Source organism: Sodiomyces alkalinus, assembly GCF_003711515.1.
Source record: "Sodiomyces alkalinus F11 unplaced genomic scaffold SODALscaffold_7, whole genome shotgun sequence".
Lineage (NCBI taxonomy): Eukaryota > Fungi > Ascomycota > Sordariomycetes > Glomerellales > Plectosphaerellaceae > Sodiomyces > Sodiomyces alkalinus.
This window is the reverse complement of record NW_021167085.1, coordinates 739,538-763,040: the sequence shown is the minus strand read 5'-3', so window position 1 is coordinate 763,040 and position 23,503 is coordinate 739,538. Positions and strand designations below refer to the sequence as shown.

The window sequence follows — 23,503 nt, the reverse complement described above, 5'->3', positions numbered from 1 at the left end:
GACTCCTGTTCCTTTCATCGCAGGTACAACGTACGAACAACTAGCCAAGTACCCGTACGTGGCTATCCGTACTGTACTCCGTTACTGGTGGCAGCGGGACGCCCTTGCTGTTTCGGGTTTTCCTTCCCATTAAACAGGAGTCTCAGTGAACTAGCTCTTTTGACGTCATTCGTTGATGTTAGCCGTTGACAATTCTACAGAGTACTCCGTACATGCTCCAGTAAGTTTAAGGAAGAGAGACCGGTTGCCCCTTATCATGGCCAGGAAGGCAACGTGAGGAGAAACCACAAAGTTCTTTCCTATACTCAGGTATCTGAAAGATTCTCGAAAGACTAGAAATTCCTTAAGGGACGAGGCGGAAGTGCCCCAACGGGCGGGTAAACATCTGTCTGGCACGTTTCCCAACCTTATCTACCTTTTTGGTGACGATCACCACCAAAAAGAGGTAAATGCGCATCAACCTTCGGCACTTGGATCTCGGCCGGCAGTGCGTCGTGGCGTCCATAGGCTGTGAGCCATCTGAACCCGGCGCTAATTTCCTATCCTGTGGGGTCAAGAGCTAGAGCCCATGCTCGGTTTCGCCACTACCCGGCTGAGGCTACTTTTGAACGTGTCCAATGCTATACAACGTACAGCGTATATTTGTGAACGAGTTTTTATTGCTACGGATACGGATACACACTGGTGACAGTGTCGTCGGCATCACTACGGATAGTAAGCCCCAATACGGCACACAGAGTGTGCCTCGTACCTCGTGTCCTTTCGTTCCTGCCCAGGCGGGTTTCCTCGAGTCAAGTGTATACGCTAATGCACCAATGCATGAGTCTGCAGAAAGACGCGCGTCCCCAGTTCTACTAAGGCACGTACTGCCATTCACTCTATGTATTCGGGTTAGGTACCTTATTCTGTTCTCTCCAAGATTTGTTATAAGCATACTGTACATAGGACGCCCAAATACTAACATGCTACAGCAGGGGTCAAGCTGCCCGATACCTGCTCTGATCTCGTAACCTCATGGTAAAAGCCATCCGCTGCCGAAGAAATGCATTGATATACCTTAGTACAGGTGTAGGTACGTACGGAAACAGTACGTTATACTAAACGAAGTACACGTACACGTGTAGACAACAAGGTTGTGCGGCTACGAGCGACCATGACCCTGATCACAATCATACTGCAATCAGTTATGATCGACATTGCCTTACTGAGGGCCACGCCGTCTTGTTGGATGCCGCGACATATACGGAGTACAACGTACAACGTACATACACCAAGGTAGCCCCTCGTCAATTAAGGTAGAGGATGCCTTGTCATTGCTACCTAGGGCAAAGGGTGGGTGGAGTCTCGACATTGCTGGGTCGGGTCGTCCTACCTTCATCTCATACAGTATTTGCGCCGGATTCGCACAGTCTAAATAAGACCCACGCACTCAGTCAAAGTGTTCTAAAAAAAGACACAAATATCAAGGAGAAATGAAAGGCATCTCCTAGCTATAACCGATACATCCTGTCCTATTGTATTTCTCCGCAATTCCGCTTGTATAGTGGCGTATTGACATTTGGACGAGCGTATCTGTCCCTCTTCAACGTGCTGTCAAGGGCTCCTTCAAAAACCAGGTACCTAGCATCTCATCATCTTTCTTTCCAGATACTAGCCGATCTGTCCGCCACGGTCCGGACATCGGGACATTCGGAACATCCGATCGATGTCCGAGGTCCCGAGAGGGCATTTCGGAACAAAGATCAACGTCGTCCAGCGGTCAGGTGCTGGCTTCGCACTCTGGGGAAGGAAAAAAAGGTGGGGGGAGGGGTTTCGATTTCGAATGCCCATGGCTAATTACCCAGTGGTCACTATTTCCGGACGCTCAGCCTTTCCATAACGCATGCGGCAACAGCTCCGGAGCTGTGTGGAGTTGAACACGACAGTTGTTCGTCCACAGCCTTCTGCCTTGGATGAGGTCGGACGCGATCGTCCGAACCAGGCGGATAGGAAAGACAAGCCAAAAGGTTGCTCCCGGATCAGCGCTGACGTGCCGTTGAATCTCCGAGGACAAAGGGGAGCCAAATCTACTGCCTTAGTCTGGGATTAGATGTCTGCCCTTCTATGAAGTACGTTGTACATAACTTGGTAGGGTACGTGTCTGTACCTTTTCCAGCCCCTCGAGAGTGGATCTCGGACAGGGCGTCTGGGGCTGATTTGCACCTTAATTAAGGGTTCCTTGTCTAGCGCGTTTCATGTTGCCGGACTGGGTTTACGCTGTATGCGTGTCTTCTTAACTGGCTTAGCAGGACTTTATAATTGAGATGAAAATATCCGTACGAATAGAATACTACGCTGTGATTCTAAAGGACTTCCCGATAAACGATTACATTACAGGATCTAAGTACTCCGTATAATTTCCTAATGCTCTCGGCCGACATAGGCGATATAGACAGCAAAAAAAAAATTGGCACGGAGACGTCTTGTGGCTTGCACTTGTCCAAACAGGCACTTGCACGAACTGATTAGTGCTTACGCGCCTTTTGTAAGGTATTCCTCCCTTTTATTTGATTAAGGCATAACGCCAACTTAGGTACACAGTTAAGGCTGTCTCTGTCGCGTGTCCTTAAGGCTATATACGGAGGTACCATATCGACCGCAACAGCCAATATCTGTCTTTGAGCGGGCATGGTGATTGGTGGTTAAATCACCTTCGGGAACGACAGGCTCAGAGGTTGTGTCATGGGGGGCCGGAGAGAATCCGCTATGCTTGTTTTCTCTCTGTCTCCCCCCCAGCCAATACAGGCCGCGTTATTAAAAGAATGCCATGCACAGTACGTTGTATTTGTCTGTCTGGCTTGCAGCGGAAGGCATAACGCTGTATTAGCGCAGCGCCACTTCCAACATCCCAGTTACCGTCATCTCACGAGAGGGGGGGACCAAGATCCTGGTTTCTCGGGTGGATTCTCGCACTAGCAAGTACCGAAACCCTTCTAATTGACCGTCAAGTACCTAAAATACCATACTGGTGGACTTGGGGTCATCGTCGTCACCGAAGGAGATGAAACGCCGAATCACCCAACCCGCACTATGCTCTCTTTGATGCCGTATGTACCGTAGGCAGGAAAGATGAATAGACACAAACGAAACAAATCGGGGTTCCTCCAGCGGAAATAAGGCCGCTCTCACCCATACTATTCGTATCGTAGCATTTGCGCAGAAGACGACACGTGAACTAGGAAGAAGGGCCTCGTGTCCGCGTCGCAAAACAACACGGCCAGCTTTGAACGGCCAGATTCAAGGACTAAAGTTATCTACCTACCTTATACGTCAGTTGAAGCCATTCAGTTTGTATATTTTTCCTGTGGCACGTAGCTTTAATAATCTTAAGACATGACGATGGCGTCATTGAAGATGTCGCTGTCCCTGGCACTGACTGCCATGTTGCCAATAACACCTCTCCCTTATTCATGGCAGATGTTGTTAGGGGAATGCTAATGACGTGTGGTCGCAGTGAGGGAACTCGAGAGAGACTGTACAGTGAGTTTAGTTTCAAGTCCGTCGACGGCCGGGAGTGGGGGAGACCGACGAGTGATGGAAAGTCCTATGTTAGTACCGACACGACGAGAGAAACGGCGACCTACCTCGAGGGTTAGCTAAATTGGGAATGAGGCCGAGTACAAGTACAGAGGGTGGGGCCTGCGTCAACTACCGCGGCTTCGGGCGGGAAATGAGATCTCTGTCGTCGTGCAGCCAAGGTGGCTGCAGCTATGAAATGAAATGAATAAATAAATAAATAAAAGCGATTTATACCTTAGTGATCCAGCAAAGAATTCGCTTACAAAGTACACGTAGGTATAGTCATCCCATACCCGCAAGACGTCCCATGATCCGGCGACAAGGCAGGCGGCAGTTTAGACTAATGGATCTACGAGCGGTCCGGGGAATAGAAGAAGCATGGCATCGATGCCAAGTCGATTATTCGTACACTACTTCGTAATTATTATAGGAGACACATGACGACACCGAGCATTCTTCCCTATATACGGCGTTGATGCCTCCTTAGTTTGAGACGATGCCTTGGTCGTTTCTTTTCCGTAGCCGTGCTTAATTAGTACCTTCGAAGGTTTCCCGCGCCTAGAGGTTACACTGAACCCTGGTACCCGAGGTTCGGTTGTGGATGGGACGGTAAGGGACCTTACGTATATACCTCCATTTACCTCATCTTACAGGTACTTTGAGAGCCAGGGCATCAACCAGGGAAGGAGAGAAATCAAATAGGGTGGGTGGGGGGAATGATACAGTGTTCTGCACTGTAATAGACTGTGGTGTGGATAAGGGTTTGGTTGTTTCAACAGGAGGCCCTTGCTCGAAACAACTGCACTAAGTCAACATACCTTACGTCACTGGTTGTTCACTGCACTGACATCTTGGAGACCCGCCCTAAGATCCGCTTTCTTTTCTCCCACCCCCTTTTCCCTCTACCTTAGTCGACTTGGTTGGACATGACAAACAGAAATGAGCGGGCCAGTGGGACGTTGCATTCACTTGATTTCTGGTACATGGTATCCATGCATAGGTATACTCACACCCCAACCCACGCGCCGTTCGTCGAAGTTGCCATTTCCATCCCCCACTCTTCCTCGTTCCCCTCTGGAATGTATCCCTACATTATAACTTATCCGTGCTGTCTTTGCAACTTCCCTTGGCCCACAACCGACACGTCTACGGTAGTTAGAGTAGTGTGAGTAATCAGTATACTACCTATCTAAATGCCATTGAGTTGTCTATTTTATTCGCATCCCCAAGTCTGCCCAGTATATTACGAAGGGCAGGAGAGTGAATAGTAGGCGAACTCAGTGGGGAGATCGAACTTGTTGAGCTACAAGGCTCCTCACGGCAGCGATGCTTTTTCTGTTCGGTTTCTTAGAGATAGACGTGCATTCATTTATTATATACCTAGGTACCTTAGGCATGTGAACGTGACTTGCACGCATGCCTTGTCCTAGGGCAAGATCAAATGCCGCCGCCTATGAGAAACGACCAATATTAGCCGGCAATATATATACCAGGAACCGGCTTTATTTTGCGTACGAGCATTTACCTACTTGCCAGGGCAAGCTAACAAGGCCTAGCTAGGGTGCGTAGTCCGGGCTAGGTAATAAACTCCCATCGGTCGTTGAAACGGTCGTGTCGAAATAAATCCGTACGGAGAATACTTCACGGCGAGGTTTCTTTTCTTTTCTTTTTTCCCTTTTTTTATTTATTTTATTCCTTTTACTTCTTTTACACAGCCGAAATTCAAAGGTTAAGTACGGAGTACACCCGGACACAAGTCCCTGCATATCCCTCGGCCGAAGGGTCTCCGTGCTTTCATCCGAATTCCTCTCGACGTCCGCTCTGATGTTTGGCCCGGGACGTCGAGAAGAACGGCAGCCTTTCAGTTTTAATCAAGTCCTCTGCATCGGTAATGTTTCTCCCTGTAGGTAGTCAAGGGATGTCACCAGGCTCATGGTTATATCTTAGCCATCTCCAGAAGACCAGGACTCGTCCAAGTTTTAATTACAAAAGATAAATACCTGACTTTATAGGCGTAATATATAAGATCGCTCTTATAAGAGCATCAAAAGTTCAACATCACCTGGTAGGCAATTGATTCAAATGTATGAGGCAAACCATGAATGGCCCCAGGTCACCCCCTGAATAACAGCCTCGAAACTCCATCCCCGAACGAACACATGTACCTATACAACCACAGGACTGTGTTCTATCCACCTATACCCTGGCCGCAGGAATGAAGCACCACCCCCCCGCCCCCCCTCCCCTTTCACCTCACAGTGCACACCCCCTTCCCCAGTTTCCCCACCTTGGTTCTTACAACGTACTCCCTAATTATTCGCCTTTAGTCGTTGTACATGTACATACGCACCAAACTTCCCATCCCACTCACACCTTCACATAGGCACCTTTCACGTACCTTACTTCACATACGGAGTAAAGGTACCTTAGGTAGGTACCTTAGGTACGAAGGTATTCGTAGTTTTTTTGCAGAAAGACCGACCGACATCATAGCTTCGTCGTCTTTTTACGCACTGGGACGGCTCCAGCCCGTCACTTTCCACGACCCACAAGGAATTAAAAAGCGTTATCTCCTCTCCTCTATAGCCTCGACGAGGACAGCCTTGATAATATTCCTCCGTGATCATCCCTCCGCTTCTCAAATCATTGGAAAGAATCTCCGCCCTACCATATCCGAAGTCAGCACGCACGTACCCAGCGTGACTCGCACATCAAGTTGCCTTTATTCCCTCTTCGGGACGAAGAAGCTACATGATCTTGGCGAAAGTTGCTCGAATTCTCCGACTAATCCTGCATCAAGTTGTTGAACCCATACTCACGTGTTGAAGCCCTGGATTCACTTCTATTCGGCATCGAATCAGAGAGATAAGAGAAAAAGAAAGAAGAAAAAAGAAAAAAGGAAAAGAAATCCCAACAGAAATCCAGGGACGGCATCTCGACTCTCATAATACATCATATCGCCATCTATCTCTGTCATTTCTGTCATCTCTCGTTCATAAACTTGGAAGAAGCCTTGGGGGCCGAATACAGCCTCGAGAGAAAGTGTTAGCTATTGCGCTCTCTCTCTCTCTCCACGTCCCCGTCCACCCCGGTTCCCAGTCCCAGCCAGGCTGTGTGGACCTATATCTCCCTACAACGTACACGTACTTAATCGACCCCTTCACCCTGGTCGCTTTTGGGCCTGTCTCCCACGGGACATTTGGTCTGTCGATCACTCCGAGTCGGGAGTCGTCACAGCTCTACATTGTACGTTGTACATTATCCTCCCCAAGGGCAACAGACTGCACCAGAAAGGCATCTCCACCACCCCCGTCCCACTGACCAGTGTGCGACAGGCTTCAGACTACCACCCCGGGCCCTTCAAACCACTGGGTCTCTGTTCCCGCTGGTGCAAGCCGTGCGGGTTGGATGTGTGTGTCGGCAGTCCGCTACACGCACATATACCTCGCTGATCCCCCAACATCGAAGTCTCTCGTTTTCTTCCAAAGGGGGGAAAGATTTCTAGTCTCATCTGATCTGTCTTGTGTTACGACTTGGCTTTTTCTTTTCTTTTCTTTTCTTTTATTTTCCCTTCAAAGACGGAAACGCGCATCTGATCAGCGAAGCTACTCGCCAACCTTTGCCAGCCTTTCTTCGAAGGAGTCCCGCCCGCGCAGATACTCCATTGATCATGACCATGACATTAGACTCTACACATCAACGATTTGGACCCTTGAACTTGGACCACATGCCTCCCTACCCGACTTCCTCGTCCACCGCCGGCCCCCAATTCTCCAATCCTTGGGGTCCCACGTCCTCGGCGCCGAGCAGCCACCCGCTCTATGTCAATGGCAATCAAAGCCTTCATCATCCCAGCTTGGGCCTCGACAGGTCACACGCCACCCGCGCAAGCACGAGCAGCAGCGCTTCCATGGGCTCCTACGGTCAGATTCCTGTAACCGCCGCATCAACAGGTGAGCCTTTTCTGTCAGCCACAGGCTTTGACTTCCTTCTCCCCCTTCGTTTTGCAAGGTAAACCCTTCCTTTTTTCTTTTTGCTCACATATTATCAAGACGTTCTCGGCATCGACCGCATGCACCCTACCTCTGCTTCCCACTACAGTGATGCCGCCAGCAGCTACGCATCCTCCGCATCACCCGTCAACGCCTCATACACGGCCTCCCCAGCCCCATACGAGTCCATGGGCTACGCCCCCGCGCCTGTGAGATCGGCTTTTGCCCTCCCCCCCGAACAGGATCACGCGAGGAGGTTTTCTCAGTCGTCAGTATCCCTCCGCTTCTCGGTTCGACGTCCTTGGCGGACTCGCCCGTTCCGCGACGGACCCATAGGAACCCGTTGACTGACTTTGATCGCAGGGCCCTGCACGACGACAGGAGGAGTTTCGCCGACGCCATTGATGCGAGCCACGGCATGCTAGCCATGAGCCAGGAGACGCCCCGAAATATCTATGGGACTCGGAACGAGAGGGGTTCTGGTGACTCGTATGGATTCCCGGCTACGCACTCTACCAGCTCTTCGGTCTCTTCTTCCGGCGGCGCTTTCGCCAATTATTACGGCGCAGATTCCGTTAGTGACTATTCGACTTCGGATATCGAGTCCGTCACTTCTCGTACCCTGCCCCGGCCGCACGGGTTGCTCAACCAGGCACCTCCAGCTCCACAGTCAATGATGGGCCAGTTCAGCTCCAAGATATCATCTAGCACACAGAAGAAGCACAAGTGCAAAGTCTGCGATAAACGATTCACCCGCCCGTCATCTCTCCAGACGCACATGTACAGCCACACTGGCGAGAAGCGTAAGAAACTATCCCGCTAAAAAGAAAAAGTAACTGCTCCGGCTAACCATCGAGAACCAGCGTTTGCCTGCGAGGTTGAGGGCTGTGGCCGACACTTCTCGGTCGTTTCCAACCTCCGCCGCCACAAAAAGGTACATAAAGGGGATGCGAGATCAGAGGCAGGTTCCGAGGACCATCATTCTGAATGATGATCCGGAACATGCATTTCCCTTGTGAATTTCTTACCTTGGCATCTTCGGAGCCTATGCCCAAGTTACACATGATCCACCATAAGCCGCCGCCGCCGCCGCTTTTTGCGGCAATGATCGTTTCGCATGAGAAATCCTCCTATTTCCTTCGGGGTTCGAAATAACTTCCGTCACGACCATTCCCCGTCACGGGACCACCCTACATACAGGCTTATATGATAGACGACCCTGCTGTTCACGATACGTTTCATTACAGTCTTTTCCGTCATTATTGGGAGCGAAGAAAAGAAGTCCAATAATCGGTCACAACTGGGTCTACTGGGATGGAAGGGGTTTATTTTTGCGCGACGATTTCTCTCGGTCTCAGGTTTCGACGGAATATTTGGGACACCACATCGGCACCCATGGTGGCATCCGGAGCTGTCCTTATAAATGGGCCAATTAGGGATGACACCCACACTGCGACTCGTTTCGATCAGCGTTTCAGGATGTTCACAACCACGGCAGTCGGTCCCATGAAGCGGCTTCATGAGGAGCTCTCTATAGGTGTCTGATATCGACACTTCGACTCCATTCATTGGCGTGTTGGACTAAGAGGGGTAAAAGGGAACTGGAACGATTACCAGTTGGACTAGGGAGGATCCGGTGATACCCTCATCACGGCGTTACGGAACATTATACGGCAAATGGCTCTGTGACCCCTGTCTCTAGGGGTCAAGGCCTACTTCCCCCGTTTCTGATTTGGCTTTACGCGCCCACGCACGCAGGTTCTTGCAGGAGCCTAGCATCCGCGGCGAACACTGCGAGAGTGGGACACGGCTGATGCATTTAACTTTTTATGGCTGCGTGTTCTGAGAACCCATCCTGTCATTTCCGCACATACTCCCGCGGCTACATTGTTTGTGATCATAGAAAAAATCATAGCCAGACACGGGCGGTGGGGATATTGTTGTGACTATTGTTCATATTCTTAGTGTCCGCCCTCGCTCGCTGGAAGACGGCTAGCCCGAGGCCTTGTACCAACAAACCAGTTTATTTCTTCACACTATGACGGACTCGGCACGCACAAGCTGGCTGACCATCTGTGAAAAGAATGTGGAAGGAGGTCATGAGTAGGGAGCAGGGGAGAGATGGAAAGGGGTGGAGTACGGCTTCCTAGCTCCAGGGGTCACCCGATTTTGGCTGGTTCTTTGATTTCCTAGCGATCAGCTCACAGATTAAGACAGGTCAGGGCCGGGAGAGAGAGGCGGTCGAGGCGGTTCATGCCACGGAATGTTTTGACGGCATATGGCTATATCGACATGCAGAAGCACCCGACGCATCATGAAAGGTCCTAACGACTCCGTACTATCATCTTTTCCCGATGTTTTGCCTAAAGTACTGGCCTGGTAGGTACTGCAAGATGTCTTTGTTTATGCTACCCAATGCTGTCGACCGACAGGTCAGCCGGCGTGAGAAGCGGCTAAGTTGTCAGATACAATGGACGGATTCGGCATTACAATAAAGACACGGGATGTCGGGGCGATGGAGATGACAACTATGAATCCCCTTTTCCTACGGAGCATCCCTCCCCAGAGCGAGCAAAGTGTTGATTGACGATCCTTCGAGTGCCGTTCATGCATCGCATCGCATGGCCCCATGGGCCGGGCCCCTCGGGCGATCTCTGCCCTTTCTTTTTCTCTTTGTTCCCCCCATTTCTTTTTTGCTCTCCTGCCCGTCCTTGACTGGGGAACTCTGAACCGCCGCCGCCTGTCTCCTTTTCTAGCTGCCTTCCCCGTTGTTGTTCCAATTCATGGACTATCAGACCAGGTAGCAAGCACTACGCGTACATCCGCTGCTTCTAGGGTCCATGGGACGAAGGGTAACATGATCCCTGACCTGACGTTAGTGTCGAGACGGGATGGTATCAGGAAGCTTATTTGCTCGTGGTTAAAGGGCCTGGCAGGGATAAACGTGTTTTGTAACCAGAGCCAGGCAATTGGTGGAGTCAGAAGTGGAAGAGTAAGGCGATAGGGGGTTGGGATAGGGGGAATGGAGGGATGGGAGGGCCGGCTAACGAGCGACGATCGGCGATGAAAGGGGAACTACTTTTGGAAATATGCTTAACTCCTGCCCGAGGCAGTGGATGGAGATGGCAGAGAAGAGTAATGATTCTCCCCCTCCCCCCCTCCCCCCCCCCTCGGTTCTCCTTGAGAGGGGGATCTGCCATGCAGCCACCAGACTGTTTCTTGCCTCCGTCTCCGTGGTTAGTTTCCTATTATTGTCATCTGATCTGTCCACGGCGATCCGACGACGATGGAGAGACGAAGAGGGGAGGAAGAAGGAGCTGAGACTGATGACGCGGAGAGATCAGCGAGTCCGGCACATGGGCTGTTTCCGCTCCTTCAGGGGGTGGTGATCGACATTATGGCGCCCGGGTAACTGGCCAATACATACCGGGCGTCCTCTGGACGCCGCGTGGCCTCCTGAACCACAAAGCCTTGCGGAGGTCTTTTCTAGATAGCCCTCCGAATAACCCGGACTGAGAAAGGGTTGGACTCCCGGCAACTCATCAAGGGGGAGTCCAGCGTCGGTTGAGCTGATATTGCACTGATAAAGCGGAATCCTTCGTAGACTGACATATCAGCCTTGTGGACAAGACTGAGTCAGGGGCAGAAAGCCCATTTGGTGCCTCATGCACAGTCACCATCCGTCGGAGGGGTCTTTTTGTCTTAAGCAAGGTCGCCTAAGCACCCCGGGAGTGTGTAGTCGTCGGCGGCGCGCGCCGGCATATCTGCCCTTGCGTCGAACATAGCGCCTATGACTGGAAAATTGGACACATTTTTAAGTGCCGGGGTGGTTATAATTTGAGAAAGAAAGCCCGGGTAATTATGAGCTACAGTACTCTCCAGCAGAGTGAGAACTGAGGTTGAGATGAGGCACAGATGGGTTGAGGAGCCGCTGAATTGGCTGAAGGCCCGACCAATGTCTTCTGGTCAACCATGGTTGGCTACTGTATGTACACTACGGTATCACAGTAATTAGTTAGTATCCCGCTGAGCCGTGTACTCTATATGAACCATACACACACGCATACGAGGTACGCATACATACAAGCTGGCAATACCATGAGTGGAGTGGGTGTGCTCACGTCGATGCGGAGAGATAGAGTGAGAAGGTTGTCGCAACTCCGGCGAGATGTGAGGAGCTTCGTTCGCCGAGTAGATGAGACGCCTCATCCACGCTGTGCCTTGTTGTCAGTCGACGAAAGCAACATATTAGACGGAGAAGTATACCGGTCGTCTTAGGCTACTCGGACCACTGCGGTCACCGCAAGGCTCCGGGGGAGGTTAGGGATATGGTGAGGTTTCTCCGTACCTACCTACCTAGGTAATTGATTACTTTGTACTTTGTACATGGTAGAACCTGTAGCTGGGGCATCTGCGAGCTGCGTAAGCTTAAAAGTGGGCACACGTGTTTCAAATTGAGTAGCAAAAAAAAAAAGGATTTTCGAGCGGGGGTACCAATAAGGACGCACCTACCGATGAAAGGGGTATGCGTAATGTACTTCGAATACAGAGGACTCCATGGGAATCCCAAAAGGGAAGCCCAAAAGGGGGTGGGTGTTGTGACAGGTGGTCCCCAACTGGCCCTGCCAGGACGGTGATCGTTGCCACACGCGGGCAAGGCAAGCGGAAAGGAAAAGGCAGTCAAGTCCAGGTGGGGTGGGGACGAGAGCCCCGCCTTCTATCCGAAGTCAAGCTCATTCAAGCTTTTGGCTTATAGCTTCTTATTGGGCGGGCTAGATGGAACTTCTGGAAACCGGCCGGCAAAGAGCGAGGGAGGAACGGACGGAGGAAAGGGGACAGACCGGTGCCGGCACTGATTTGGCATACCTAGGGGAACTAAAGCCCCGCTTAATACGCCATAACGGAATGGCTAGGCGACACGAGCATACCGCGGAGTCGCGGACGAGCCAGCACTTACCACCTTATGGTATGGAGAAAGACAACCATGTATTCGGTACCTCTGGAACGATGGACAAGGTAAGGTAAGGTACCTAGGTAGGTACCTAGGGAAAACATGGCATGGACGTCCCTTCGGACTATTTCACCCACCGGCACCAATGTGGCTCACGCTCTCCATGACACACTAAGTACAGGCGGAGAAGAGGACTACTGTACTCGGGGCACGTGGTGGCTGACATGTCAAGGGTAAGCCGGAACTTGGAAGTTAGGACATAGTAACACTGCTACCCCTGCCGGCTTTACGGCGGGCTCGGGGAAGAGGGGTTTGCCGGCAGAGCAGGCGCGGAACCTAACCCGTGACGAGAACCTGGCGATTTACACGTAGCATACCACGCAGACACCATCAAGGAAAGTACACGTAGCTAGTCAGGTTTCCTCTCGGTAGTCCGACCGTTTTTGATTTTTGACCCCGTGGACTCGAGTTGAGAGATGGGATCTTCAGGGTCCAGTTGGTTTCGCCCGACATTGGTGCGGAGTTTAGCGGCGGAGTGGCTGGATTCTGTCCATTCAATTCGTAGAAACCATTTTTGCCACATTGAACGATTACCACACGGTGCGACAAAGTAGGAAAGTAGAGGTACATCTCCCGCCCCGGATTCGCAGATTCGATCCCAGTTCGATCTGACGATCTGGAGTATTTGCCAAGGAGGAAGAAGCGAAGGACGCGTATGATAAAGTGGACAATGTTAGACGGTTCCCAGTTACCGACATACACTATGTATATTCTCCACAAAGTATTTCTTACAACAATTCCGCAGTCAATTGCCTCTACACGTGTACAGCGAAGAGAATTGAGGCCCGTGCAGGGAGAAGTCTCGTCTGCGTGGGAGAATAAGCCCGAGAGGGTAGCAACCATGGAGTACGAATACCTTGCTATGGCAAGTATCCGTACGCTGTGAATGATTGAACTACGAAGTACTTTACCTGGCTAAGTATGGGTACAGTATCTGCGCAGACTCAACCAGGCATTCCACGAGTCGTCAGCAAACAACAATGACGTCACCTTACGTCATTGTGTATGGTGCTCAAAGAAAGTCTGATTTATTAGGACTAATAATAAACATCATTGGGCCGCGCTTGGTACATGTAGGACAAAGTACTCGGTACCTGTGCTGTCAAAGGCGGGTGGGAGAAAGGGGGGCGTGCGGGGAAGCATAGTGTGCAACGAGCGGATAAGGTTGGGGGGTTGGAGGGGAGTCGGTATAGTGAAGGTGGGGCGGTGTCGCTAGTCAATGTCTAAACAGACGGACGGGCAAGTAAATGTACCGGAGACATTGATTGTCATACATTGTCGAGGAACCCAGGAAGTGACTCTCCTGGACACCAGCAGTGATTACAGGCTCCTCCGCAAGGGGGTTTGAACGACTTTGTGAGTTTCAAACCCTCGGGGGAATAAGACTCCGCTGTTGTATTCCCTCTAACGATAGGGAGCTGTACATGCCATAGGTTAACTTGAGTACCTAAGTTGAGTTTCGTTCGCCCCACGAGTCGTGGGCCATGACTCCCAGTTTCTTGTTGTCCCTTTTCACACCTAAGGGGTGGTTTGTACGTTGTACATAGGTCAGAGCTCGAACAGAGAATTTTGCGCTGGCCAGAGCCGGGACTGAGATGTTTCTGTGAATATGAAGCTCTAAGACTGTCCTCCCCCCCTAGGTATGTATATCCACCACATGTGTCAAAGAAGAAGAGAAAAAAAGAAAAGAAAAAAAGCAAGAGCCCGAGTATCCCATCTACAAGAGAGCAAGATCGTATCCCATTTTTATTTATTTATTTCCCTTTGCGCCATCTCAATCCTGATATGGCTCAAAATACTATCTCATTGACCTGGCCCATCCTCCACGGTACAGAGGTCGTGTTTGCAAAATGTAATCAAACACAAGAGCGGTGTGTCAAGTGTCGACGCTACAGCCGTAGTGTCTCTTCCAGTCTCGTATTTCTTCCGCCCCTGCCCTCTCTTGCATCCCTGCATGACAGCCCTTGGACATATGCAACTGCGCCAGTGCCCATCACATATCTCCTCCTCCCAATCCTATGTGTCTGCGAGCCTAGCGTCGGCTGCTTCAAAGCCGACCACTGTGAGTCCATACAGAACCTTACCATCCTCTCACCTTCACATCCGCCAGCGGGTCCCTTTTGTCTTTCAGGCTGTATCGAGGCTATATCCCTGTCAGGGCCAGCGTCAGACACATCAAGGTACTACCATGTCATCAGTGTACGTGGTGGGTGGAGATCTAACGCCATTGTCAGTGTACTGGAAGAACTCGAGAGACAAGGTAAGGAGTTTGACTAATACACAGTTTAATACTTTGCTTTGTCTTGCAAGTTTAATACATTGGGCAAATAAACAAAGAAGAAGAAAAAAAAACCCGGGACTAATAAATAGCGAGCTTAAAACTTAAAAGGAGAAGGGGGGGGGGAAATAACCAAAAAAGGTCCCGCGAATCAAATCAAACCAAGGAATAACAACCAAAAGCAAGAAGTGTCCTTGAAGAAGCTTGGCGTCTGTCCATATCAGATCTCCCTGAGGATATCGTGGCGATCATTGATTGATCGGCAGAGAATCGTTTTGAGGCTCAAAAGACGTCGAGTTGAATCGGACGACATGGCACGCTTTTTGCAGTGTTCTTAGTGTTATTTGTCTTAACATCCCGGTTCTCTTACCAGCTACCGGCTTACAACTTGGAAGGAAACCAACTTGAATCCCAAGACTTGTTTTCTTTCTCACAACAGTGGCTTGGCCTTTTTTGCAGCCTGTAAATATAGGACATGACGTCAAAAACCAAACGTATCACCAGCCTGCCCTGGCTCTAACTTGTCGTGGTAAATTACACGAGGCCCTTCCACGGAGTAAAAAGACGTAATAGCCTCGGATGTTGGCGGGGTAGAGAGGCAGAAGAAACGGGGGTTCTTCGTGCGGCAGCAATCCCTTGTCTCCAACTGCCTGCCCTCCCATCGCAGGTATTCCCGTGACATCATATAGGGGGTTAAAATATATCAGGTTCCTACCTTACTGATACATACCTTAGTCATACCCACTCGTACTCGTGCTAACCACTCCTTCCCGGTGGCTCGTCCAAAGTGATACATACTTAGGGTGGTGCTGGTCCGAGGCCCGAGGCCCGAGGGGTCTTGATACGGCGCTACTTTAACAGAAAATAATAGTGAAAGTGTGAAGAGTATACAGAAATAGGCACTTAAAAATGTATGATGGGCCGTTTCCAAACCAAACGGAAAGTTTCAAATCTAAAGAGAACAGTTGTGAGAGACTCTTAAAGGGTTAGTTAACAAGGAGGTTTTATCCGTATATCGTGATCGCTTCAAACTGAATGACAGTAAGGTCAAGTTAATCACTACAGTTCTAAACACCCTATTTAGTAGCTGAAAGTCCCATAGTCACCGCAGTGGTAGAGACAGAGACAAGTATTGGCTCAGCATTGTGCCATAAAGACAGTACTATGTCTATTTTTACTAGGGAGCAAATTTCCTTTTGTGCCCCAAAAAATCCCAAAGAAACCAGAAACATCTCGCATTCTAGAAGACAAGAGAGCCTCCTCCCGCAGCCGCAGTGGTTGAGAGAGCGGCCATCGTAGGATCATCACATTACAACCTTACCTACCGAGACACGACCACACTCTAAAGGAGCCTCGAAAGGTTTTTTACTCGATCGATGCTCAGAATGAAAAATTACGACTGTACGGCGTAAAGAAGCCTACTACATCCTAATACAGAACATCCACACAATAAAATACAACGCGTACCCCAGTGGCCCAGACTCCAGGCTCCCTGGTTCTGGTTCTGGTTCTGGTTCTGGTCCCCGCCCTGCTGCCCATCATCGCCACGAAGCATCCCGGTGATCCCCCCTAGTCATACATTCCACCCATGGCAGATCCAACCAAGCCTCAGCCAGTTCAATAGGAGGCCTGCTTTTCTCCCCTCCTGTACCAACCCTTACTCAGTATCCTCGGGCATCGGCCAGGGCTGCACCCCATTTTTCTTGATGTTCGCTTTGAGCTTATCCAGCACGGCCCGGCGCTTCGCCTTCTTCTCCATCAGTTCTACCTTCTCCGCGCGGCTGAACCCGCTCAGCTTCTTCCTCGGCGTCGCCCCACCGCCGCCGCCGCCGCCGGCCGAAGCGACCGAAGACATGAGCGAGTTGGGCGGGTTGTGCGTTGTCGACGCGCGAGGCGACCCCCCAGCCGCCGAGTCGGGGGAGAAGACGACCGAACGGTTGTTGTGGCTGTTGCGCTGCGGCGTCGTCGTCGTCGTCGTCGTCGCCGCCGCCAGAGGCGAGCCTTCACGGCGGTCGGCCGACGAGAAGCGGAGCTTGCGCAGCTGGTTCTCCAGCACGTCGATGTCGCCCGAGCGCTTCTCCGCCATGCTGGTCATCTTGTGGATGGTCCGCATCACCGCGTCGACCGTCGGCACGTTCGCCGTGCTCTTGCCCGACGTCGCCGTCATCGGCGCCAGCTTGGTCTTGAGCAGCGTCAGCGTCTCCTCGGCCTCCGCCAGCTGCCGCATGAATTTGCCGTACTCGCGCCGGAGCTCGTTCTGCTGCGTCGCTTGCTCCGCGCTAAGGGGCAGCGACCGGCTGACTTCGGCCTGCTCTGGGTCTAGCCGAACCGTGATGAGCTTCTTGAGATCCTCCTGCTTCGACCGGAGCCGCGACATCTCCCGGGTTAGGTCGTGACACGCTTCCAGCTTGCCCTCCACGTCCTGGACCCTCCCGTTTTCGAGCTCCTGGGCTAGTTCCGTGTCGAGTACGTCGCCCAGTTCATCGACTTCACACAGGACCCAGTCATCGGGATTCTCCAGATCTTCCTTGTGTCGGCCGCCTTCTTTATAATTCTCCGAATGTCCCTGGATGAAACCTGCCATAGACCGAGCGTTCAGACCCAGCATGTCGATCATCGAGTTGATGTCTCGGTAAACGGCCTCTACCTGGGACGGAATCGTCTCCTGGGAGGAGGGAACGACATTGGTGTGCGCGATGAAGTCGTCCAGAACTAGCGTTGGCTCCATGTCCGAAGCGAGGATCCTCTGAATCTCATCGTCTTCTTCATCCTCCAACACCTTTGTCTCTTCGGCCTCACGTCTCGAGCGGGCCTGCCTCTGTTGTCTCAGTTGCGGGTCCTCCTCCAGCCTGTTGGCCACGGTAGATAATCCCATCTGATGCCCTGACCGCCTAGATCCTCCCAGAATCTGCGATGCCATGCCGGGGGCGCTAACCGACCGTGAGCCGCTTGGCTGGGACACTCTGCTCGGTATCGCACTGCGAACCGGGCTTGGCGACCGGGGGCTGGTGGCGTTTGGCCGCGGCAGCACCTGTGCTCTCCCCAGCTCCCCAAACAACGAGCCACGTGGCATGTCGGATTGTGCCGGAGGGATGATGAAAGTGCTGCCGGACATTCCACCGAATGAGCTTTGAGGCGTGTACCCGGGTGTTGCCGCGAAACCCGTGGTGGACGGGCTGGTGTCCTTGCCCACCATAACACCGCTGCCCTCAGATTCAGCGTCGCCCTCTTCCTCCCCGAGGTCGCTGGCGCCTTCACTATCTGGTACGGCCGGGACCTGCGCCGCTTCCTTGACTGGAGCCTTCTTGACAAAGTCGGGAGGCAGCGGCGCCTCCTCGCCCAGCTGTGATCCGTCGGTAGACCCTTCATCGGAGCTGTCCGAGTACGCATCCTGAGTGACTGATGGGAATGTGAATGGCTGCGAAGGAGTGGACGAAGCCGGTTTCTTCTCCGACAGGGATGAGAAGATACCCCCCGACGTGGATGGTTTGGGCGTGGAGAGTGTGTCTGGAGGCGAGGGTGGCTTCCCCGCAGGCTTCGCAGGTTTAACAAAGTCGGGCGGCAGTGGCGCATCGTCTGCTTTGGAAGTCTTGCTACCTACATCGGTCCAAGTACCGGACGAGGACGAGGACTCTCCGAGAGGATACGCGTTCCTGCTTGTCGACTCTGGGGGAAGAGGCGCTTCGCCGGGACTTTCCACTTTGATCTCGGGGTGTTTTGCCTCCGCGGCAGGTTTCGCAGGCTCGGATGTCTTAAAGAGGCCACCGCTAGTTGCTGTGGAGCCGAAGATGCTGCCTTTGGGAGTGTCGGAAGTAGTCTGGAAGCCAAATTTACTCGGCGCAGGAGTAGTCGTAGGAGTTGTAGACTCATGGCCGTTAAGAGTAAACGGAGATTTTGGCTGCGCACCGCCGAGGCTGAAAGCCGGGTTTGCCTGAGGCGTAGTCTCCGTGCTACCAAGACCAAACGCGGACTTGGCCGGAGGCGTCTTCTGGTCAGCCGGCGGAGTGCTGCCGAAAAGCCCAGGCGACTTTGTCTCCGTTGCCTGGGCAAAAGGTGCCTTTGACTGAGATCCGAACAGGCCGAACGGGGACTTGGACTCGGTTGCCGATGGAGCACCGCCCAGGTTAAAAGATGATTTGGTTTGTGTGGGTTGTGGCGTCGTCGAAGTATCCATATCCTCATCTTTCGACGTCTGCTGGGCCGCGTCTCCCAGAGCAGCGCCAAAATTGCTACCAAACAGCGACGAGCCCCCAGCTGAAGAAGGCTTCTCGTTGTCGTCCTTAGTCGCGGGATCGGGTTTGAAGGAGCTATCAAGCTTGAAGGAACCCGCGTTCAAGGCGAGACCCGAACCGCCGGATTTCGGAGCAGGAAACGCGGTGCTCGAGTCCTTGAGGGTTTGAGCAGCCGAACCAAACGGGGATCCCGACGAGGGCTTGCTAGAAAAGATACTACCACCGCTGGTGTTCGCGCCGGCGGCCGCGAAGCCGCCTGATCCCGCAAAGCCGGCAAAGCCTCCCGAGGTGGGGACCGAGGCAGCAGTATTGCTACTCGTACTGCTGTCGAAGACGCTCTTGTTTGCACCGCCGCCCAAAGCACCGAAACCCGATTGACCAAACGCAGGGGTAGCCGAGGCCGAGGATGCGTTGGGAGCTGTGGAGCCTGCCGCGCCCCATGGCGAAGTCTTCGGGCCGATTTGCGAAGATTGCCCGAAGCCGAGCGCGCTGGTCTTGCCAAAGGCGGGAGCGGAAGAGGCGGGGCCACTGCCGGATGAACTACCGCCAAATGCCGTCGAGGGCTGTCCTCCGGTCGTGCCTGTTGAGGTCTGCGACGTTCCCCACGGGGAAGGTTTCGCCCCAAGACCGCTGGAACCCCCGAATGCTGGCGTAGAGCCAAAGGCAGATGTGCCTGTGCTAGCGCTGAAGGCCGGTGCGACGGCTGGTGCGACAGCCGGAGCTGCAGGAGCTGACATAGTAGCAGGGGCCGCCGTCTGAGCGGAGCCGTCAAGGGCGGCCAAGCTCGGGTAGGACGTACCCTGCCGAATGGAGTCTTCGTACACAATCCACCACGAAGAAAGAACGCCCTCGTTGTTCAGCACCCAGTAGCCCGGCAGAGGTCCCGGTGACTCCTCGATCTCCTCGTCTGCAGGCAAAGGCTTGTAGACTTTGTCTTTGCTGGAGAGATCGAGCGCCACACCGACAGCGGTGGTATTGTCCATCGACTCGCTCATGGGCAGTTGAGCCCTCTTGGAGTCATCTAGGAGTTCAGTAGTGGTAAAGACATTGGAGATGGACTCGGCAGGCTTGTCCGGAGACAAGGGCGTTTTGGACCTGCTGATCAGGCCGATATCTGGAGATGCGGTCGACGCGACAATGAGAAGGTCCTGGAGATTGGGAGGGAAATCTTTGAGTCTCATGATGGAGTGGTGAGGGACCCTTTCGGCGCCGAAGGGGTCCACTGGATCGGTCATCTTCTGAAAAGTGAAGCTGGATGGCGGCTGTCGAGTAATGATGTGGTAGGTCGAAGACGGAGGGGACTCGTTTGTGTTCGTGTGAATGGCGAGGATGACGTGATTTTCCAGCCAGGAAAGGGAGGCCACTAAAGATGCATTAGTCGATAGGTAACAGAGATATCGAAGTCTTCGAGAGAGAAAGACAAACATACCGTGGGCATTCGTTACACTCGGAGGTCTCGGAATTTCGGCCTTGGCCTCTCCTTCTGGCGTCATCTGGTGGATGGTCCCGTCTGCCAGCCCGGCAAGAAGCTGCTTTCCCCTCGTGCTCCAGCTGACGCAGCTGACTTGCGACTTTAGGGGGTTACTGATTTTTTTCTCCTTGAGACTGGCCATGTGTAGGTTCCCGTTGTTGGTCACAATGGCGCAGAGGTCTGCCTTTTCCGCTGTTGGGTTGGGTGCCAGGGCACGGAGCGACTCGCCATTGGTCGCTAGTTCGAAAGCCGCCTGGGTGTTGCCTTGAAGAAGGGATTGGGTATCGTATACGGCCAGGCCTCCCCCTGATTCCGCAGAAAGCAAGAGGTATGTCTCGTCGGCAGTGAAGGCGATGTGGGATACGCGCATGGACAGAGGAAGCTTGAGCTGCGGTTGAAAGACTCGGACATCGGAATCGCCTTCCTTCTCTCCATCGAAGCCTTTTCGAACGGCGTCCGTCGTAGCAGTGACGATACCGTCTGGGCCAGCAGCAGCAACAAGGCCTTTGCGGGCGGCGATGGTTATAAGAGATGCCGTGTCAGCGGGCGGAGGGGACCATGGCGTTGTAAGGCGGAGTTTTGCGTCTCCAGCAATCGATTTGAATCCGAGGGCCTGTGAACAAGGATGAGCAAGACAACGTAGGTTAACCAAATATGAACTGGAACCGAACGACGCACCTCTGTTTGGATGAGTTCTAGTTCGGGGCCTTCAGAGACGCCGGCAGGCCCTGGCGCGGCTCCCGTCATGGCGTTTCCCGAACTCCTGAATCCGAAAGCCATGGCTGTTGCTAGGTAGCCGGCTGAGGAAGGCCTGGCAGGACCTTTGGCATTCGGAGAAAGGCTGATGGGTGGTATGGTAGTGACAGAGGAGTGGTTTGACCCGAACGGGGGGCTTTTTGTTTCTCCCTTACTTCTACCCTCTTGCCAGAACTGACCACTGTATAACGGCGGGGGCGACAGCAAAGAGGGTTTGCCCAGACGGCCCGAAGGAAGTTACACGTCGGACGCGTGGAAATATATGTATTGCAGAGGTAGATGTTGCCTGAAGTGATGAGTAATAACTGCCTGGACGACCTTTTGAGATCCTGAGAGAGACTTCTACAAAGAATTCAAGCTCGGAGAGTCTCCCACCATCACATCACGTGTTTGGAAGGAGCTTGGGCCACATGCAGGCTGCCTAAGGCTACCTTAGGTACCTACTTTACAAAGATGGTACCTTACCTTAGGTACCTGAGGCTGGCTACTTGGGTACATCGGTACGAACTCCAAAGTACCTACCTCAGCCAACTTGCTCGACAAGAAGGCTGCTACTATGCCTCGTCATCTCACGAACAACTCCCCTACCTAGTCAATCCGCCAGCTCTTTAACGACGCCCACACCCGCATCTGTACGCCATCAACGCCCGTCGAAACGCAGAAAAGACGATATTCGAATAATAAGAGGAAAACAGTTTGGCAGCAACTTGCTTGCAGGGACACGGACACGCCAGCACCTGCGACCATGGCCGGGTTCGATTTCACCAACTACAACCGCAATGCGGCTCTCCATGCTCGCGGTGTGCCTCTACCCAAGGCCACCAGCACAGGAACTACCATCGTGGGATGCATATTTGACGGCGGTGTAGTGGTTTGTCTCTCCTTGGAACACCCAGACATTCCTTTGCCCTCCGGTCCCAGGGCCGCCTGGTGAATTGCATGAATTTACGTTGCTTACCCCATCTTCTTCTTCTCTCCCATCCAGATCGCCGCCGACACAAGAGCAACCTCCGGCCCCATCGTCGCCGACAAGAACTGCGAGAAGCTGCACTACATCGCGCCGCAAATCTGGTGCGCGGGCGCCGGCACCGCCGCCGACACCGAGTTCACCACCGCCATCATCTCCTCCAACCTCGAGCTCCACGCCCTCTCCACGGGCCGCAAGCCCCGCGTCGTCACCTGCATGACCATGCTCAAGCAGCACCTCTTCCGCTACCAGGGCCACATCGGCGCCTACCTCGTCGTCGCCGGCGTCGACCCTACCGGCGTCCACCTCTTTACCGTCCACGCCCACGGCTCCACCGACAAGCTCCCCTACGTCACCATGGGCTCCGGCTCCCTCGCCGCCATGTCCGTCTTCGAGTCCCAGTGGAAGCCCAACCTCGGCCGCGACGACGCCGTCAAGCTCTGCAGCGACGCCATCCTCTCCGGCATCTTCAACGATCTCGGCTCCGGCAGCAACGTCGACGTCGCCGTCATCACCGCCGACAAGACCGAGCTCAAGCGCGGCTTCGTCCGCCCCAACGAGCGCTCCGCCAAGCTGAAGAGCTATGCTTTCCCCAAGGGCACTACCGCCGTCCTCAACGAGAAGATCATCTCCAAGAACGATATTGGTCGATACGTAAGCGTCACGGAGGTCTCGGTTGGTGAAGAGGCCATGGAGATAGATGCGTGAGGTGATATATACGGCGGCTCGTCCTCGGGGTGTGTGTGTGGAGGGCAAAGAATGGGAAGAGCTCTTGGTGATGTATTGTACAACACGGCGATTGCAATAGAAGGTCTATCAAGACTGGCCTGGCTATTCTCCCGACACAAGCATCTGATTCCCAACCGGCCCCTTTGTCGTATGCTCGCAATTCGTAATTCTTCCTTCAGAAATCCGCGTCAAATACTTACAGGGGTTAGCTAGGCGCGTGGCAAAAGCATCTCTTAGACTAGCAGGTGCGCAAAACGGCCTGCTAAGCTGCCAAGAGAGCTTCGGCAGCGGCTTTTTTCCTGTTCATATCTATCCGTCCTATAGCCAGATCACTTTGGGGCGAATTGCGAGGAAGAGACAATGTTAAATGCAATCGATATATGCAACGGACATATGCGCTTTTATCAACTCCCATTCAGGTTTCCCGGAGAAACAGCCAACAGTGTGACGCGACAACGCAGCCCTAGATACTAGACCTATCACTAATTCCTCTCCATTAACACCTCTGC

At 52.9% G+C, this 23,503-nt stretch overlaps 6 protein-coding genes across 6 annotated transcripts; 2 read left to right on the top strand and 4 right to left on the bottom strand.

Annotated features, from left to right (window-relative positions):
- Nucleotides 1-343: 343 nt before the first annotated feature.
- On the bottom strand, nucleotides 344-2,051 carry SODALDRAFT_351586 (hypothetical protein; the record flags this gene model as incomplete). Its single annotated transcript, XM_028613549.1, has 9 exons — nucleotides 1,621-2,051; nucleotides 1,373-1,410; nucleotides 1,081-1,097; nucleotides 937-957; nucleotides 868-878; nucleotides 752-785; nucleotides 683-705; nucleotides 589-620; nucleotides 344-544 (listed from the first exon to the last, which is right to left on the bottom strand). Exons 1-9 carry the CDS (start codon nucleotides 1,727-1,729, stop codon nucleotides 344-346), a joined length of 486 nt encoding a protein of 161 aa, XP_028465072.1. The 5' UTR covers nucleotides 1,730-2,051.
- An 811-nt stretch (nucleotides 2,052-2,862) lies between these two features.
- On the bottom strand, nucleotides 2,863-3,867 carry SODALDRAFT_360962 (hypothetical protein; the record flags this gene model as incomplete). The annotated part of the gene is made up of 7 exons (XM_028614325.1): nucleotides 2,863-2,951; nucleotides 3,006-3,067; nucleotides 3,175-3,260; nucleotides 3,378-3,411; nucleotides 3,482-3,512; nucleotides 3,667-3,747; nucleotides 3,852-3,867. 7 exons carry the CDS (start codon nucleotides 3,865-3,867, stop codon nucleotides 2,863-2,865), a joined length of 399 nt encoding a protein of 132 aa, XP_028465071.1.
- A 3,361-nt stretch (nucleotides 3,868-7,228) lies between these two features.
- SODALDRAFT_340611 (C2H2 finger domain-containing protein FlbC) lies at nucleotides 7,229-8,541 on the top strand (the record flags this gene model as incomplete). Its single annotated transcript, XM_028612969.1, has 4 exons — nucleotides 7,229-7,511; nucleotides 7,611-7,818; nucleotides 7,887-8,353; nucleotides 8,414-8,541. 4 exons carry the CDS (start codon nucleotides 7,229-7,231, stop codon nucleotides 8,539-8,541), a joined length of 1,086 nt encoding a protein of 361 aa, XP_028465070.1.
- An 867-nt stretch (nucleotides 8,542-9,408) lies between these two features.
- Nucleotides 9,409-12,414, bottom strand: SODALDRAFT_360960 (hypothetical protein; the record flags this gene model as incomplete). The annotated part of the gene is made up of 15 exons (XM_028614324.1): nucleotides 9,409-9,432; nucleotides 9,588-9,615; nucleotides 9,756-9,832; nucleotides 9,963-9,968; nucleotides 10,041-10,192; nucleotides 10,267-10,338; nucleotides 10,764-10,873; nucleotides 10,907-11,006; nucleotides 11,090-11,181; nucleotides 11,275-11,344; nucleotides 11,426-11,512; nucleotides 11,612-11,764; nucleotides 11,937-11,977; nucleotides 12,059-12,267; nucleotides 12,334-12,414. The coding sequence occupies 15 exons, from the start codon at nucleotides 12,412-12,414 to the stop codon at nucleotides 9,409-9,411; spliced, it is 1,302 nt and encodes a 433-aa protein (XP_028465069.1).
- A 3,866-nt stretch (nucleotides 12,415-16,280) lies between these two features.
- Nucleotides 16,281-21,511, bottom strand: SODALDRAFT_345124 (hypothetical protein). The gene is made up of 3 exons (XM_028613192.1): nucleotides 21,221-21,511; nucleotides 20,501-21,155; nucleotides 16,281-20,434 (listed from the first exon to the last, which is right to left on the bottom strand). Exons 1-3 carry the CDS (start codon nucleotides 21,320-21,322, stop codon nucleotides 16,497-16,499), a joined length of 4,695 nt encoding a protein of 1,564 aa, XP_028465068.1. The 5' UTR covers nucleotides 21,323-21,511; the 3' UTR covers nucleotides 16,281-16,496.
- Nucleotides 21,512-21,851: 340 nt separating this feature from the next.
- On the top strand, nucleotides 21,852-23,215 carry SODALDRAFT_334346 (proteasome component PUP1). Its single transcript, XM_028612182.1, has 2 exons — nucleotides 21,852-22,169; nucleotides 22,284-23,215. The coding sequence occupies exons 1-2, from the start codon at nucleotides 22,044-22,046 to the stop codon at nucleotides 22,971-22,973; spliced, it is 816 nt and encodes a 271-aa protein (XP_028465067.1). The 5' UTR covers nucleotides 21,852-22,043; the 3' UTR covers nucleotides 22,974-23,215.
- The last annotated feature ends 288 nt before the right edge of the window (nucleotides 23,216-23,503 follow it).